The sequence below is a fragment of the Anarrhichthys ocellatus genome, unplaced genomic scaffold (genome assembly GCF_004355925.1).
Source record: "Anarrhichthys ocellatus isolate YVR2014 unplaced genomic scaffold, GSC_Weel_1.0 scaffold61, whole genome shotgun sequence".
Classification (NCBI taxonomy): Eukaryota; Metazoa; Chordata; class Actinopteri; order Perciformes; family Anarhichadidae; genus Anarrhichthys; species Anarrhichthys ocellatus.
Window position 1 is genome coordinate 295,729 of NW_022280091.1, and position 17,397 is coordinate 313,125.

At 40.9% G+C, this 17,397-nt stretch overlaps 3 protein-coding genes across 3 annotated transcripts in view; all 3 read left to right on the plus strand.

Moving 5' to 3' along the window:
- Positions 1-3,784, plus strand: part of rab3da (RAB3D, member RAS oncogene family, a) — a 7,442-nt gene extending 3,658 nt beyond the window's left edge. The window contains exons 3-5 of the mRNA XM_031871971.1: positions 1,504-1,622; positions 2,709-2,833; positions 2,939-3,784. Of these exons, the coding sequence (XP_031727831.1) occupies positions 1,504-1,622; positions 2,709-2,833; positions 2,939-3,126 (432 nt within the window). The 3' untranslated portion in view covers positions 3,127-3,784. The remainder of the gene's footprint in view (positions 1-1,503; positions 1,623-2,708; positions 2,834-2,938) is intronic.
- A 441-nt stretch (positions 3,785-4,225) lies between these two features.
- On the plus strand, positions 4,226-9,705 carry tspan34a (tetraspanin 34a). Its single transcript, XM_031871842.1, has 8 exons — positions 4,226-4,313; positions 5,765-5,856; positions 6,775-6,990; positions 7,488-7,562; positions 7,664-7,771; positions 8,157-8,294; positions 8,414-8,506; positions 9,222-9,705. Exons 2-8 carry the CDS (start codon positions 5,800-5,802, stop codon positions 9,276-9,278), a joined length of 744 nt encoding a protein of 247 aa, XP_031727702.1. The 5' UTR covers positions 4,226-4,313; positions 5,765-5,799; the 3' UTR covers positions 9,279-9,705.
- A 5,220-nt stretch (positions 9,706-14,925) lies between these two features.
- dand5 (DAN domain family, member 5) lies at positions 14,926-15,990 on the plus strand. The gene is made up of 2 exons (XM_031871893.1): positions 14,926-15,408; positions 15,703-15,990. The coding sequence occupies exons 1-2, from the start codon at positions 14,926-14,928 to the stop codon at positions 15,988-15,990; spliced, it is 771 nt and encodes a 256-aa protein (XP_031727753.1).
- The last annotated feature ends 1,407 nt before the right edge of the window (positions 15,991-17,397 follow it).

Below are 17,397 nucleotides of genomic sequence, written 5' to 3' on the forward strand. Positions count from 1 at the left end.
TTATTTTTTTCCGCTAATGTGTTTAGGAAGGAACAAAATTCCTTAAAATATTCCCATCAAATGGCTAAAATTGACCCACTACATCAGAAAAGCCATATATGGATCGGCTGTGAATTTAGTACAACTGAAACGTGAATAAGACATTTTTAGGCCAAGAAAATTAACTGAAAACTCACTGTGAAAGGGTTAAAGTTGTAAGACGAAAACAGGACAACTCCCAGACCTGACGACATCGTGGTAGCGACCTGTCAATCACAAGGTAGCCCCGCCCTAAAGCATACCCTGCTTTATGATCTATTTTATTCTAAATGGACCATAACTTACTAAATGAACATCATTCTGTATTGAAGAAGACTTGAAACTAGAGATTGAGACCATAAACTCATGTTTACAATGTTTACTGAGGTAATAAATCAAGTGAGAAGTAGAGTCATATTCTCATAGACTTCTACACAACCAGAGGAGTCGCCCCCTGATGGCCATTAGAAAGAATGCAAGTTGAAGGCACTTCAGCATTGGCTTCACTTTCTAGTCCCTGAGGTTGCTGGCTGGTAATGAAGCATAGAATCATTATTTTCTCAATGGTGCCCAAGTATTGTGTAAATAGGACAGCAGGGTTTCAAAATCATCGAGGATAAAGAAAAGAACCAAAAGTCTCTTTGTTGGCCATCTCTCGCATAAACAAGTCTGAGAAGAACAAACATTATGCTAATCGGTTATGTTTAACTGGATAAAGAGTCTAGTTAGCCTCTGGCAGAGGTGTCAGTTTAGAATCATCAGCAAGGTATAAAGAGCTTTCCAAGAGAATGCTCGGGAAGCGTTTTCACTCCCCACAGTAGATAAAATAATATATATATACTGTACAGAGCAAACAGGCTTGCTGGCACTATATCAGCAACACTAAGCATACAACACTGCAGTCTATTTAATGCCAGGGCTGTAATTCACTTCAGGTGATTATCTGGGGTTGAGAGGTCCTAAAATACAGCTTCCAGCGATGGCAGAGGGAATCGTGCTTTTGAAGGCGTTGTTGCGCAACACGGATTGTTTATCCTCCCCACGTTCCCTAGTTCGCCCTCTCACACGCCGCTGCCTGTCACGGATGCGGAGTAAACTCATTCCTCACACTCTGCAGCTAATGACAGTCGATGTTCAACATCGTCCCCAGACGGCAGGGGTTCATGAAAGATGCATGGCTTTGCCTGAGCTGAATGTGCTTACCGCGCAGACTGACTCCGTAGGACAGATCTATTACTGAATGCTGTTGGAAGGTGAGGGCTCAACCCCACACTACTCCATCCAACACCTAAACAGTTCAAGGCACAGCCGAGAAGCATATCTCGGTGTGTATATATACAGGGTGTGGCAGCATCAGCACATGCCGGGAGGGATTAGCTTCTGTTCCACCAGAGTCATTGATTAACCCCGTCCTCTCCTCTGCTCCTCTGGGGTTTCAGCAACATAAGGTCGCAGACTTTCTCAGGTTGTGTCATGTGTTCACAGGACACAGCGGGGCAGGAGCGCTACCGGACCATCACCACAGCTTACTACAGAGGAGCCATGGGGTTCCTGCTGATGTACGATATCACGAGCCAGGAGTCCTTCTGCGCCGTACAGGACTGGTGGGTGGACCAGTATTCACATGTTGGCCTGCGTATCGGCCGTTATCATATAAAGTTTGGGGGTCGTCCCCCAAGAAAATTTATTTGTGAGGTTTTTTGACTTAAAGCTGTGTCATTTCACATCATTTTGGACCATTATTGTTACTATAGATAACGCCCTAAAAGCTGAAGTACAAAACAGTCATTGAATTATTATTTTCTTATTTACGCGTATCACAGCCGTCATATGAACATTTCATTCTTCTGGCAATGTTTGCCCTGTAAAATCGTGTTCTGTAAATATGCAAAAGAGCAGATTCAGAACTAACTATTGAACTAATTCATTTTTGTTCACAATTTGTTTCAAAAGTTGTGACGAACAATTCACTAAATTAAAGCGATGTGTTGTCCCATGACATTTGAATTTGGAGTCCTTGTAAAAATATTTACTGTAGTTAAAGGATAAAGAGTTATGCATAACCAAATGAAAGCCCAACAAAATATCAGCAATTGGTGGTACTTGAAATGAATAACAGTAAATGGAAAAAAACTAAACAAAAACATATATATATATATTATTTTCCTATTACTCGCAGCTCTAAATCCTTACATGTACAGACAGTTCTTCATCTTTAAACAGTAGTGGAGGAAGTAGTATGCTTACCCTTTTCTTGGGAAAAAGTAATATATATATATATATATATATATATCTCACACGCCGTATGAAAATGTAAAAGTACTTGTTGGGCAGAATTGCCCTTTCAGAGTGTTATGTCGCTATATACATCATATTACAGGAACATTATTTCTGATGCGTTAATAAGTAAGTTGAGGTGGAGTTGGTTTCAATCACTTGTAAGTTGATACGTTTTGTATGTAAAATCATAATGTGCAAAAGTCACTTTACCTCTCAGACAGAAGTAGTAAAAAAGTGCAATATTCTCCTCAAAACATGAAATTGAAACACTCAAGTGAAGTACTTACACACTGTACATAAGCGCAGATCTTGAGTAAATGTGCTTTGTTACTTTCCACCACTGGCTGCAGGTAAATACAGTAAAGTTTGTTTATTGTGTGAAAACATTGCTTTGCTTTGCCGTTTCCCAGGGCAACCCAGATCAAGACGTACTCGTGGGGCAACGCTCAAGTAGTGCTGGTAGGCAATAAGCTGGATTTGGAAGAAGACAGGCAGGTCCCCGCCGAAGACGCCCAAAGACTGGCTACAGAGCTCGGTTGGCGCACACACACACACACACACACAGACACACACACTTTTAACACGTGCTCAGCAAGAAACACACGAGACAAAGCTCCTCTCCTTCCTCCGCTCTCCGCAGGCTTCCAGTTCTTCGAGGCCAGCGCCAAAGACAACGTCAACGTGAAGCAGGTGTTTGACAAGCTGGTGGACGTCATCTGCGAGAGGATGAACGAGAGCGTCAACGGCGACGCCAGTCCGCCAGCCAATCACATGGAGGCCGGCCTGAAGGAGACGCCCCGCAGCGGCCCGGGCGGCTGCGCGTGCTGATGGCTGGCAGTGGGAATTCACACAAAGCTGGTTTCACAGTCGCGCGCACACAGATTACCGGATTGTCCAAAAATGATCATTGTAGATGTACTTATTCATGTTACTGCAATACTTTAATGGATGCTTAGCTCCTTTTTTTTGTTGTCATTTGATCACTATTTGGTGACGACTCCCGCCTCGTTGTCATTCTAATGTGACTGTTACACTGAGATGCCAAAGAGCTGCACTGAGCGGCTGTGCCTTTTCTTTTTCAACCCGTCACCTCTGCTTCAGTACTTGTTGTTTAGTGGGTGAAAGGCACCTGTTGCAGGTGAGGATGTAACTGAATGGCAGGAGCATTGTTCGGGGGATGTCTGGGATTTTGGACTGTGTCATGCCGCCCCCTTGTGGCTGCTGCATGGAAATGCATCACTGTGACTCATTACCGCACACACACTGTGTCCTGTGAACTTGTCCTGCTGAGGAAGAAGGAAGTTCAAACATACCTAAAGGGTGCTGTTTCATTACAGTCTTATTACTGTTTTGGAGGGATATTCTCATTTGGTTTTAATTTCTATTTTTCTTTTTTCTACCTTTTTAATGGTTGATGCTCATTCCATATTTCCTTTGCCAGGTTTATTGTGTCTCTATACGTGTGGATTAAAAGATGTGGGTCCGTACAGTACATCTGTTGGTTTTTCATTTGCACAAAGTCTGTTATCTTAATGTTATTTTTCTGAATTAAACGCTTCTAAATAATAAGCATAATTCTTTATGCGTTTCTAAGAAATGAGTCACTTTAATATGGAACAAGAGTCAAACATTTATTGTTTTCTCCATTAAGCAAATTAATTATTCCTCAAGTTTATGTTTGTATAAATTATTAATTTATTTAGGCTTTTGAGCTTTGTGTTGAATTCAACAAATCATTCATAAACATCAACATTATATAATTACAGGTTTCTGGTCATGAAAGTTTCTCTTCTATTTTTGAAGGGACTTTGGTCACCAGGAAGTGTTGCTTGGCCCAAAAGCAAAGTCGGTGACGTCTAGGGCATGAACCCTTTTTTCTTTTTTTTTTTATCTGTGCGTGTGTGTGCGTGCCTGTGTGTGTACTTGTGAAAAGATAAAGGGGCATGTGAAAGCCTTGTTGAGCAGACACTCCTGATTGATCAGACCTCAGCGGACAGACAGACAGAGCTGCACAGGTAAGAGCTTCATGCTTTTTCATACTTTTAATTAAATCATCCAACTATATGATCAATAACAGAAAAAACCTTTTATTTCTTGCATAAACCTGCCTTAAAAACACATTATGGCGAATTAACATATGACATGATGCAGTATGTTTCTGACAAAGAACTTTTTCAGCTACTTAAGTAATAGAACTAAAGGATGATGAATGACATATTTACCTCGAGGTAGCTGATAACCTGATTGTTGTTATTTTGTTTGAGTAGTTGTGTATCATATTTGAATGGGTTCACTTCAAATATATGACACTGTATTATATTTACCAACAAACTAGTTGAACCAAGAATCGTCCAACTCGGGTCTCTTTAATAGTATATAAAAAAAACGAAACGCTACATTTCAAATAAAAGAGTTGATGTCGGAAATTTAAAATGTTCTCTGACTTTCTGATTTAGCCTCCAATAAACGCGTTCCAAACAAACATGAGAGTTTCCTGGTGATATAAAAGCATTTTATGGCCTCTTGGAAACGGTATGTTCCCACGGAATATTACAGCCAAAGCTGCAATAAGGATGATAAAAGGATCAATAACTATAAAACTGAGCTCATATTGCTGACTCGGAGAAACAAAGTTGTTCAAGGTTGGGGACAAGGCTGTTAGTTTTATGGCTTTTCTGGGCTACTTGCAGTGTGACAACCAGTAAGCTGATAAGATGATTTTTCCTTAATTACCTAATCATTAACTCATAGGAGGACATTTCAATATTTGCAACCATATCATGACCATAACATGTTCATGACCTATACATACTTGGCACATTTTAAAACTGTGTTTCATAAATGTTATGGCATTCTGCATTTCAAGTTGTGAACATATTTAACATTGTGGAAAAGACACTTTATATAGTAGTAATAATTTAATGTTAAAATTGAAAGAGAGCGCTACAATGAAACTGCTCATACAGTTTTACACTGAAAAAGAGGAAGTGACTTTTCTGCCTCTCTACCAGATGGAGACTAAATGTGTAAAGAGGAAACCCACAAACATTACGGTTTGCTTGGTAATCCTTTAAATAACTTGCAGGCAATGCAAAATTAAAAAAAACAAATAAGTGTTGATATGAACGAGCAACTTATCTCACACATGAACCGAAACCTCGTGATTAGGTCAGCAGGACAAACCTGCTAAATGTAAAGGAGATTAAGACCCTTTGTGTTTTCCTGCCTGTTGCTGTGGTTAATGTATAACCAAAGCAAATGCCGTTTGACCCACGTTGGTGCCCGCTTGTGTTGTCAGCCATTCTCATACCAATGATTTTTCTATGAGAGGCAAAATGCAAAGTTGTGCAGTTAACCAAAATCCCCTAACAGATCAATAAGGAAGTGTAACCAGTTACACTATAATTTATAATAATTTATAATCGGCTCAGTTTAACAACCTTTTTTCTTCTCTGTTTTATTGAAGTGTGAATAGAAGAAGAAGGAAAAACAAACGCCAAGATGTGTTGCTCCGGCTTTCTCAAAGTCATGATGTTTATCTTCAATGGCGGCATCTTTGTAAGTTGCAAAAAAAGGAAACTACTTCTTTTCGACTTCTGTTGCCCAGCTCTTTTTCATGTTGGCCTGGTCCCAGAAGAAAACAGACGAGAGAGCACCAGCAAGCTATTCACTTTGGCTTTGTATACAATTCTCCTTTACAGCAATATGTTAGCTGTGTACTTCCTATATTCAGCGATAGCTGAAAGGAATAGTTTGACATTTTGGGAAAAACACAAGAGTTATACGATAAGATTGATACCACTCTCGTGTCTGTAAGCTAAAGATGAAGTTACAGTCAGGAGACAGTTAGCTTAGCTTAGCATAAAGATTTTCTTTTTCCCAAAGAGTGTCTGCCTAGTCCTGCCCTACTGTGCTGTGATTGGCTAGTACTGGCTAGTACCACTGTGCTGGGATTGGCTAGTGCTGGCTAGTACTACTGTGCTGGGATTGGCTAGTGCTGGCTAGTACTACTGTGCTGGGATTGGCTAGTACTGGCCTGTACTACTGTGCTGTGACTAGTTTATAAGCCCTGCTTCCTGTCTTTATGCTAAGCTAAGCTAAACAGCAGCTGGCTGTAGCTTCATATTTGCCGTAGGCACAAAAGCAAATAAGCTCATTTCCAAAAATGTTGAACTATTCTTTTCATCTTTTTTTAAACATTCTAAATAATTATCAGGCTGAACTTGTGATCACCTTTATAATGACTCATATCCACAGTTCATCACAGAACAAGTCTTTTTTATGAAAGGCCTACAACACAACCTTTTTTAGGATTCTTAACTTTTGCATTTTCCCGATTATTAACTCCTTTTCAGCATGTCTGCAATACATATTTTATAACACTTTACCGTTATTTCTCCATGCTTTAAAGCCACATCCTTGTATCATCTCTCTACTTTCTTCTTTCTCCCTGTTCTTTCCTCACCCAACACACAGTTGGCAGGTGCATGCATCCTGGGTGTGGGAGTGTGGGTGAAGGTGGACAGTAGTTCTCTGCTGGGTTTGCTGGATAACGGGGAGGGCACTCCGTCTGGGTTATCCCAGCTGGTCAACGTCGCCTACCTGCTCATCGCAGTAGGCGCCGTGCTGCTGGTCATTGGCTTCCTGGGCTGCTGCGGAGCTGTCAAGGAGAGCAGGTGTATGCTGCTGACGGTGAGTGATGTTTGCCAGATCAACTGCACTGGATAGGACTGAAGGAACTTATCAAAATATTATCATTTTTTTAGAAACGTTTATAATAATGCCACAACCTTTTAGACCTTTTTACTTAAAACATAATGGATCACAATATAAAATAAAATAATCTGATTTAATAAGATTTAATAAATGTCTTACTTGTGGTAGTATGAGGTATGTTCAAAATGACATAAACCTTTTTTTATTAGAACTGAGGAGAATAGAGAATTGCCTGTATATCTGAGATTTTTTGGACATGAAATGTGAATTCTGGTAACTGTAAAAGTTTATGTTTTCTGACGGTTATTTCACCAGAGAAGTCAAGCAGAATGCCTTCTCATTCGGTCCTGGTATGAATGTGCTAAATATTTTAGTATGTGGCTTTAGGTTTGCGGTACAAATCTGATGAAATGCTCTTCGTGTCTGACAGGGAAAGTTTTACAGCATCATTTATGATTTTCTCAACCATCCAGTTCTTCAGCATTGTGCTGATTATCTTCCTCATCGAGGTAGTGGGAGCTGTGGTGCTGCTCGTCTTCAAGGATTTGGTAAGTGGCTCTCGAGGATCCACTTGGCAATAATTGTCATTTGGTCAGATTTAGTTTGAAAAACCCTGAAGAGCTTTGCTAAAAAATGGTGTCCTTTTCAGGCCAAGCAGGTTCTTGATCATCTGGAGGATGACGTTAAAGAAAGCATTAAAGAGGAGTATGGAAGCAATGACCGTTTCACCTCTCTCTGGAATGCCACCATGAAGGAGGTACTGCATTTTGAATCTATCTTTTAAGTGAAGTAAAGTCCTGACGTGTACTCACGGTTGATGCAACCTTCGAGACAAAAGTAGTGTCTCTTTTATCCCACAGCTCAGCCAACACTAACAGGTATTTGATTACTTGAATATACTCTGTGGATTTGCGCTAAAGGCACACTTTGTTACTTTGCTACAGTGAAAAGAGTAATCGCCCTATGCTGATGACCAAAACTGTCTTCTTTTCCAAATTTCATGGGAATGTGTATTATTTTCTTTTACATTTTTATAATCTACACCTCTGTCTACACTGTAGCATCACAGCAGTGGAGTTAAAACTATTAAATTGTGTTTTTGTTAAGATTTGGGACTAACACTTGTTGTGGTTTCCTTCTAGTTTAAGTGCTGCGGATACAAGAACTACACAGATTTCGACGGCTCCACTTTTAACAATGTCAGCGGAGGAGATCGCTATCCAGTCACATGTTGCAATAAAACCATCGACGTGTGCACTACAGACAACGCACATTTTTCGGTACGAGACCACTCTACTCTGGGTTTAACTCAGTGCGCCTGACCAACAAAACCATTCATTGTGACGAAGCGCAACAGTCAATTCCTAATCTCTGCTCAAACCTGGTGTTTCCCTTCCAGATGATTGATGGCTGCTTTACAATGCTGCTGCAGCTGATAGAGGACAACGCTGTGATCATTGCAGGGCTGGCTCTAGGAATCGCTGCTCTAGAGGTATCAGTATCAAATAGACATTACAGAGACATTACATAGACTTTGGCCACAGAGTTGCTTTTATAGAGCGGTATTTGAATGAAATATATTTAAATTGTCATTTCTTTTACTTTATCTCTCATATTGCCATGTCCTGATAAATAGAGACCGGATTTGCATTGCTAGGCAACATCTCTGGTTCATGTTTACTTCCCGTCACCTGATTGTCATTCACATACACAAGAAATAATCCCTCTGTGACATGGTCTGCAAATAACAATAATGATAACTTGTTACAATACTTGTCTGTGGACACATAGTGACCTTTGAAGCGGCTATAATCGATATTTTTACAATAACAATTTATCAAATGACAATGTGAGAGGGGTTGCTGGTAGCGATTCACAGTTTAATTTCTTGTTATTTGACGGGGTTATTTATTCAGGCCACTAAGGATTGCTGATTTTAGTGTCACACTATATTAACACTGTCACTTCCTGGGAAATATTTCCACCATAAATTGACTTGAACTCTCAATTTAGGCTGTTACAAACCCTTTACAACTGATTTACTTTTAAACATCAAAATGGTTCAGTTGTGACCCAGTGCATGGGTTTTTCAGAAATCTATGATTCTGCAGAGTATATCCTACAGAACGTTGTACAATCTGTTACTTGTATCTCAGATCCATTACACTGTGTTTAGATAATGTGTTGATGAACTGTTGTCTTCACAGGTTGCTGCGATGGTGGTTTCGATGGTCCTCTACCAGAATATTGGCAACAAGGCGTGATATTTCCTGTTGGGATGAGATAACGACATTCTAATCGGTGGAGAAATCGTACTTTTAGGCCTTAGCAGTTCTTCTATGGATGAAGTTTTTTTCTATTTGATTCAAACCAGACTGATGATCAGACAGACAAACTTGTAATGCTCTACATGCATTATGTAGAGCATTAAAATGGAGAGGTAGTCAATGCATCTAATACGTTCTTAGTTTCAGAACTATATCTGTCCACATTTTATACCTTGATTTATTTAAGTTTTAAGAAGCAGACATTGTATGTGCTGATACATATTAGTAATATGTAATGATGCACAGGGCAGAAATGATATGCACAAGTTGTTTATTTCCCTCACACTCACTGCTAACTGTAATATAATGAATTTATTTTTGTATGTTTGATCATATTGAAATAATAAATATCACAATATCACCTCCTTCTTTTATTTGCACTGTGATTCTGGTCTTTTTGGCATGTTTTCATATGTTATATTAGGAAACATGCAATACAACTATGTCAGAGGATAATGGTTAATTTATTACCCATAGATTCTGAACAAAGCATAAAAAAACAACTAAAGCATCACTTATTAGAATTTGAACTGTAATCAAGTGTTGACTTTTCCACCAATGTTTAATGGTTTTAACTTTAACATTTTGAAAGTTAAAGCCATATTACGTTAGCCCGCTGCACGCGACTTCAGTAGTTCTACACAGTTTCGTCGAGCTAGCAGCTTCTGCTAACTCCAACTATTGCTAAACAGCTAAATTTGAACCGCTTGTTTTTAAAAAAAAAAAAAGAGGACTCGCAGCAGGATGGTTGTGAGACGTTTGGTGGCTCTGGGAATGAAAGAAGCGGCTAACGTACATCCTCATCGTCATGATGCTATCGTTAGCAGTCTTGCTAACGTTACTCACAATGCACTGCCACCGGCGTCCAAAGAGCCGAATGAGGGACCTGCCGCTCAACCAAAACTGTTAACATTCCCAGCTACTGTCACAGAGGCCGGGCTCACTCAACAGCAATTTGTATGGGAAGTTCAAGTGGACTCAATATAAAGTACGAGACTCAGCATTTTGCAAAGCATTTGTCCCCAAAATGCACACGTAGTTAGCTTTTCTAAGAAATGTCTACAAAAATTGGAAACGTGTCAGAGATACGGACTACGAAGACAATCAACCTGTTCTACTCAAAGCTAAAGTTTCTGTGTAGAAGTTCTGAATTGAAGCATAATGGTAAGAAGAGTTATGTGCAGTGTTGGATTTATTATCGTGTTATTGTCTCTTGATAGGCCTGTTGCATTTTGGTGTCAAATTGTAAGCAGATGTATGTCAATGAATTAATTGTATTTGGCTGTCATCAGGCTTTATATTATTTCGATATATTGAGAGATATTGTCTCAGATTTTGTTTAGCGTAAAATGTCAAAAGTGCTGTCATGCATCACAGTAAAATGTTATAATTTTCTGAACATACCTGGCTGCTTTAGCTGTTCTATTATTTCCCTTGGCCCACTGGGTGACTATATCCCCATGAAGGATGACTGTTTGTCAAAAATCTCAATGTTTGCATGTTTCCTAAAAGCACCAACGGTCAACCCCACAATATTGTTGCAATATTGATATTGAGGTATTTGGTAAACAAAGATTGTGATTTTCTTCATAACGCCAAGCCCTCGCTCGGCTATCATAAGCCAATGCACTGAGCTTACTCGCTGTCCTGTAGCTCTTGGTCTCCATGCAAGTATTGTGCAGTGGTCAGTAACATTAGCCTGCTGTAACTGAGTGTGTGAGCTGGTGGTGCTCTCTACCATCCAGGGCTGGATGGATGTTGACATGAGTAGCCTACTGCGCATGCTAAAATTCCCTTCGTCCGCCTGTTTATCCCTATATATTTTATATACATACATTTAGGACTTACGTTCTTCAGATGGCCAGACACAGAATGCTGATGTTACTTTGTGTCTGCTGCATGGGTCTATAAGCCACTGTTTATAGCACATAACAGCTTTATAAGGTGGCAATATGTCAGTGTTGTGTTTTCAGCTTGTTTCTGCTGCCCCACGTGGCTAAAAAAGAGGTGGAAGTAGGGACTGGGGATTTAAGGTGACACGCTGGTCAAGAATGATGGCCTGTTTCACAGATTAAGGAGCTACAGACATTTGACCTTCACATGCTGAGTCAGAAAAAGGAGACATGTGATTTTATGGCACCGATATAAACATTAATGCCTCACAGTATCCATCAGTGTTTTATATATATTCTCCCAGTCACAAACAGGCAGCTCATATTATGTCCACAAAATCCCTCAACAGCCTGTATGTTGTCATAAATAATGTCAATGAGCTGCTATTCAATTATATGGGGGGATGGAAAGGTGAGTGTGTTCCATATGGTCTGGCCTTCTGGTCAGAGCTGTTTTAATTTGCTTCAGGCAATGTAGGTAAATTACATTTCAACAGGTTTATTGTTGCTTATACATTACAGGGCAGTTTACATCAGACAGGGTCGATTACAGTTAATGTGTCAGAATGTGTGTGTGTGTGTGTGTGTGTGTGTGTGTGTGTGTGTGTGTTTAGTGGGGTAGTTAGTGAAGTTGAATGTGTGCTCACTGCTGGCGGCAGGTTCTCCCGTCACATGCTGTGAGATAGCTATACCTGATGACCCTCCTCAGTGGCGTCATAATCTGGAGAAGTTGTCTCCATTACTGTCATCGTAAAACGGTTGGAACAGCAGTTAAATGCAACATGTGACTATGCTTCATATCGGTTTTCTCTGGGTTAGGCAGTTTTAATGTCCGTCTGTGGACACTCTTGTAAAGGTGAACTTGAGCATTAAGTGAAGTCCAGATACGCTGTGAGTCACACTTGTGGCACTTCAAACCTATATGAGTTTATTCTGAATGCCCCTCTCAGATTTCATGTTACAGATCTATTAAGTGCTTTCATGGTAACGAATTGGACACATTCTCTTACAAATAGAGTCGCTAACTAGAACCATGCAGGTGTCTTTGGCTTTTCCTCACAGGAAAACACTGTTTGGTTCCTGGTAGAACCTTTTATTAAGGTTCCACCTGAAAGCCTTTCAGAGGGTTCTACTTAGAACCCAACGTAAAAAACGTTATACGACCATATTCGAAAGGTTCCACCCAGAACCTCCAGAGAACCCATGGTTCCATCCAGAACCCTCTTCCATCCTGAACCTTTCCATCTTCGAAGAGTGCTAACAAGACCCTAGCCATGGCTTTTACTGTATATTCCAAGGGTTTAAATACTTAGATGTCGAACACTCACACGATTTAGTGGACTGTTCGATTAGTTGATTTTATCAACTGATTTGTAGAACTGAGTTTCTCCACAAAGAAACACACAAAAGCACCATTTCAAATCGTGTGGGTAGCAGAGATGTGCTCACAAGTTTCTTTGTAATAAGCCATTCAACATGAAAAGGCATAAAAAATATCTATTAAAGAAATCTTACTCGACTCATTTTCAAAGAGGGGGCAGCCAAACGGCTACTCCTCTATATTCCAGAGGTTTAATCTAAAGCCGGGGCTGATGTGGTGCTGCATAAACCACAAGAATCGTGGTTCAGAATCACAGTTTTGGGGTTTGTGTGGGCTGGATTTTGGGTGTTCGCCTTTAACACCCATGCTTTCAACAATCCTTGAAGAATCCTCTGTCTTCCACAAAGGATTCTTTGGATGAAAAGGGGTCTAAATAAAAACCCTTAATCTCACAAAGAACCCTTGAAAAGCCCTTTCTTCAAGAAACAGCTGTTGTTGTACATGTGTTTTCAACATTTATTTTATCTGATTACGGACTGTATGCCTGAGCAGCAAAGCTAAGTTTATACAAATAAACAACAATTAGAACGTAGTCTTGTTCAAAATCATTCAATTAAAAAAATCTTTAGTTCAAGGTCAATCGTTTCCTTAGTTCTGTAGTCATACTGTGTTACACCATGCAGGCGTTTTTAAGTCTGGTTTTATTGACTTTATTTCTCCTGGCTGTATCAGCGGCAGTAACATAAAGTCAATAATTCTGAGAGAAAGAGGTGTGTTTGACCTTTTCTTCACAAAGACGCAACTAAATGACTCAACTCTGTTTCCCCTTTCTGACGGTACGATTCATCATCGTCTTGATGGCCCCAGCAACATTGACCTGTGTTGAGAAGCTGTCGTTAGCTCTATCAAGTCTATCACTGAGGCTTTGCAATGTAAAAGAAAGGGAGACAGCATTACAATACAGTGTTTTATGTTAAAAAAACAATCCTGTAAGTATGCGTGAGAAACGAGGAGGTACATTCTTCTTTAAATGCCTTCTATAGTTCATCTAGAACAGGCTGTAATAGTGAGAGAGCAGTGTGATTGGCAGGATAGATAACACTTAGTAAACTGTGCCCTCTTGTGGAAAACATTCATTCTGCAGCTAGAAGAAGTGATTTTAGGACGTATTCAAATTTACATTTCCCATTCTTGCATCTGTGAACCATGATGTCAAGTGGTGGATGATGGGAAACGGACGTGGAAAAGTGCCTGTTAACACCAAGGTCTCTATGAGATAGTCAAACATCCTTTGTGTTGCTACATTGTCAGCCAGTCGGCCCTTAGCAGCCGGTGTGTGTGATCAGGTCACGGGTGACGGAGCACATCGAAGTCTAATGGTGTAATGATTGGGACGTCAAGGGAGGGGCTGAGGAGCTGCTTGTGGGAATAAATGGACAGGAGACGGCTTGTTTACACAGAGAACATAAACCCATTATTGCTTTACAACCAAAGATAACGGGAACACCTTGTTGACTCAGCAGTCTTCCTGAAGCTGTGGCCATGGGACTCAAAATAGTTTGAGTTTAGTGAAAGTTTATCATCTACATCAAGTTAGCTGTCAGTGGTTGAAAAGGAGCCACTCGTCTGCAAGTTGGGTATCTATAATGTTCCCTTAGTACATGTTGTGAGCATATTCTACTTAGTAATGACTTCAAATCATCTGTTGTGTGCAGGATGAACAGTCTAAATCTGCTCGTTGGTTGTGGCTTTAAAAGGGACAACATAGTGCGTCATTTTCCAGTGATATATGGCAGCTTTCTCCACCACCATCATTAAAACATCAAAAGTGGAAATATCTTTTGGAGGAATTGCTCTCATGCTTCCTGTAGCGCAGAGACTAGACTTTTAAAAGCTGGAAATGAATAAAAGTGAATAATGAATAAATAAATCCATAGCGAAATATAAACTACATCCATGGAATCAGGTTAGTTTGAACCCTAAGGACCAAACGCCCTCTTCAGATGTTTTTTTTTTTTTTTTTTTTTTTTTTATGACCGCACTCACCTTGAAACTGAAATCCTCTCAGTCTGGCGACCATCCACGACCTGGAGTTTTAAGCTTGGTGTGATGTCTGGTCTGGTGTGGGAATTGCGACACCTTTAAAACACAGGTGAGAACTGGCAGCTACTTATATAAAAGACTCCCTCCACCACACTGACAAAAGCACTGACAGCAAGGTTACCGTTTGGAACCTTGGACCATACCACCAGACAAAGATTCTTTTTTTCTAAGTAACATTTTTTCTGTAACTTTTTTAGTTGTTTCGTCACTTTTAAAAAACGAATTGCATCAACTCTGTTTTGAGAATCGTCCCTATTTGTGTCAAAGAATGGCTCTCCCCATCAGCTTTGTTTTTTTATCAAGTTGGACTGCTGTAGCTTTTACGTTCCCTCACAATGCTTTTGACAACATTAATAAAGGGTCAAGAGTGGAATTAGAATCATCTGGCAGCGGACCGAATGAACCTGTCCGGGGAACAGTGAAGGTTGTGCAACTGGATCCTCGTGCCCTGGCCCAGTTGGGCTTCTTCAGAGGAGGACTCACCCCCAGAAGAGCATCCTCCCTCCGCTCCAGATTGTCCTTCCCTGCTTTCTTGTCTCACGGGCGTCCAGGTCCGGCCCTGGCCCCCAAGGCCCAAGTGAGTCCGTTACGTCTCCTGCACCCTAAAATCCCCGCTGAGATGGAACTGAAGAAGAGGCAAGGCCTGCAGATGTGGCAGAGAGCCGTTAATAAAGGAGACAAGATGAGCGTGTCCTTGCCAATCAACCTGAAGGACACTAAACAGGCATGCACTGCAGTACCTTTCACTCAGGTAAGAGGGTTTTATTTCCCATCTCTGTTAAATAGATGCCTGTGCAACACATGGCCAATAGCATTCAAATGAGCATTCTTTATAGTCAATTAGAAGAAAGCAATGCAAAGTGTTTATTTTTCAGTGGCAATAATCTGTCTGCTCACTCATAAAGCTGATTATGGCGCTGGCGGAGGATTAGCCGTGATGGTGATGAGTTACATAAACACACAGTGTTGATTTTTACACCCTCAGAGGTAAATTAACTCTGACAATATTGCCTAATGTCGCCCCTCTCTGTACCCTCCCTCCCAGCGCGTGACAGCGGACGGATGCGACACAGTAACAGTGCACAACAAGCTGTGTTTTGGCCAGTGCAGCTCCCTGTTCGTCCCGTCCGAGGGGGAGTTTGCCGGGCCGGGGGCCCTCCGCCACCGGGCCCCTTGCTCCCGCTGCGCCCCGTCCAAAACCCACACCGTGGCTGTGCCCCTGCGCTGCCGAGCCAAGGTCCAGGAGAAGCGGGTGATGGTGGTGGAGGAGTGCAAGTGCGAGACGGGCCAAGAGGAAAAGAGTGCCGAGGCTGCGGCGTCCGCACACTTGTAACCGTGTTACAGTTTAAAACAGGGAGTAGAGGGGCAGGGGACACCTTTAATCTCAAATCTCAGCCAAGATATGGACATTGTTTTTCAGAGTTTATGTGATAATTATTGAGACACCTGTAATAAGTATTTATACCTGTATGTTTATTTGTGTAAGAGTCTGAATGTGTTATTCAGAGTAAGATATTCTGGCGGGTTATTCCACCACTGATCGCTGACAAAATGACCTATATTTTGGTCATGCAATTTTCTGTTGCAACTTACAGAGCTGTCCACACTGGACTTGTGCTGCTGTTCAAAAATGTGTTTCGATGGATCGAAACTGAAATATTGTGATCTGTAATATTCTCATTAAAATGTCCTCTTTTTCCACATTCCCTTTGCCTCGGCGTCGCTAATTAGTTTCCTGACAACACCGGTTGGTTTTTACAAGTGCAATTTAGTTTGCATGCAAAGCTCAAGTAAAAGCATGAAGTGCATGTGTTGTTGTTTTTTCCCACCCACTCTCGCATTCAAGCGCTCGAGTGTCGGCTCCTATATTTTATTAAAAAGCCGCGTTCCACCGACTTTTAGCACGTAGCACTTACATCTGAAAGCACCAAACTAGAGAGCAAATGAGCTATTGAGCGCGGGTACTCAGCAGTAAGCAAACATAATTGTTTCAGCATGGACCCCTGAATTATGTATAGGAACCACCTATTCTCATGCCCAATCTCTTTTCAGTGTAGCTGTGGGAATTCAAACATCATTCACCACAGATGCACTTGAGCGAATGGGTATGTGTGATTATGTGCGTATGTGCTCTTTTTTTTTCAGTTAGGACCCATAAAACCTATTATTCATTTCTACCCTGGCACCTGGGCCTGGTAAAGTGAACTCATCCCACACATCCCTACATACATTCCCAGAGGAGCATAAAGAAGGGGGCTCTTTACGACGTCTTGGCATGCTGTCAAAACGACTGTTTAGATGGCTATTTGCATTCACGTGGGCTTTCTGAAAAAGTGAAAGCGTTCATTTCACTACGGGGGTGCATTGAGTCCCTTGGATTCCATTAGCATGTGATTAACATCTCTGGTTGATGGCTATATTTTTCAAGATTGATGGGACAAATATTTGCCCAGGTCTTAACTATGAGGAATTAGGGGCCACTTAATCAGGCAATGTTTTTGGGGCTTTTTCTTCAGAATATGCAGAAGGTGGAGTAGTTGGGAGGCTCATATAGACGTGTTGACAGATCAAATTCTGCTTTTGCAACCTCCATTCCTCATAGTGAGGAAGGTCGCTTGTATGATGCCCGAATCTGAGTATAAGACTATAACCGAAGTCATCCATCTCTGTCTTTTTACAATGGTGCACTTTCTATCTGTAATAATCCACTGTGCTGTTGTGTGTGTGAGATGATGCTGCT

Bases quoted from the DNA above. Each gene is read 5' to 3' on its own strand.
- dand5 (XM_031871893.1), top strand. From the start codon at position 14,926: ATGGCTCTCCCCATCAGCTTTGTTTTTTTATCAAGTTGGACTGCTGTA. The intron at 15,409-15,702 runs GTAAGAGGGTTT...CCTCCCTCCCAG, and splicing joins CTGCAGTACCTTTCACTCAG to CGCGTGACAGCGGACGGATG.
- tspan34a (XM_031871842.1), top strand. From the start codon at position 5,800: ATGTGTTGCTCCGGCTTTCTCAAAGTCATGATGTTTATCTTCAATGGC. The intron at 6,991-7,487 runs GTGAGTGATGTT...TCAACCATCCAG, and splicing joins GCAGGTGTATGCTGCTGACG to TTCTTCAGCATTGTGCTGAT. The intron at 8,507-9,221 runs GTATCAGTATCA...TTGTCTTCACAG, and splicing joins TAGGAATCGCTGCTCTAGAG to GTTGCTGCGATGGTGGTTTC.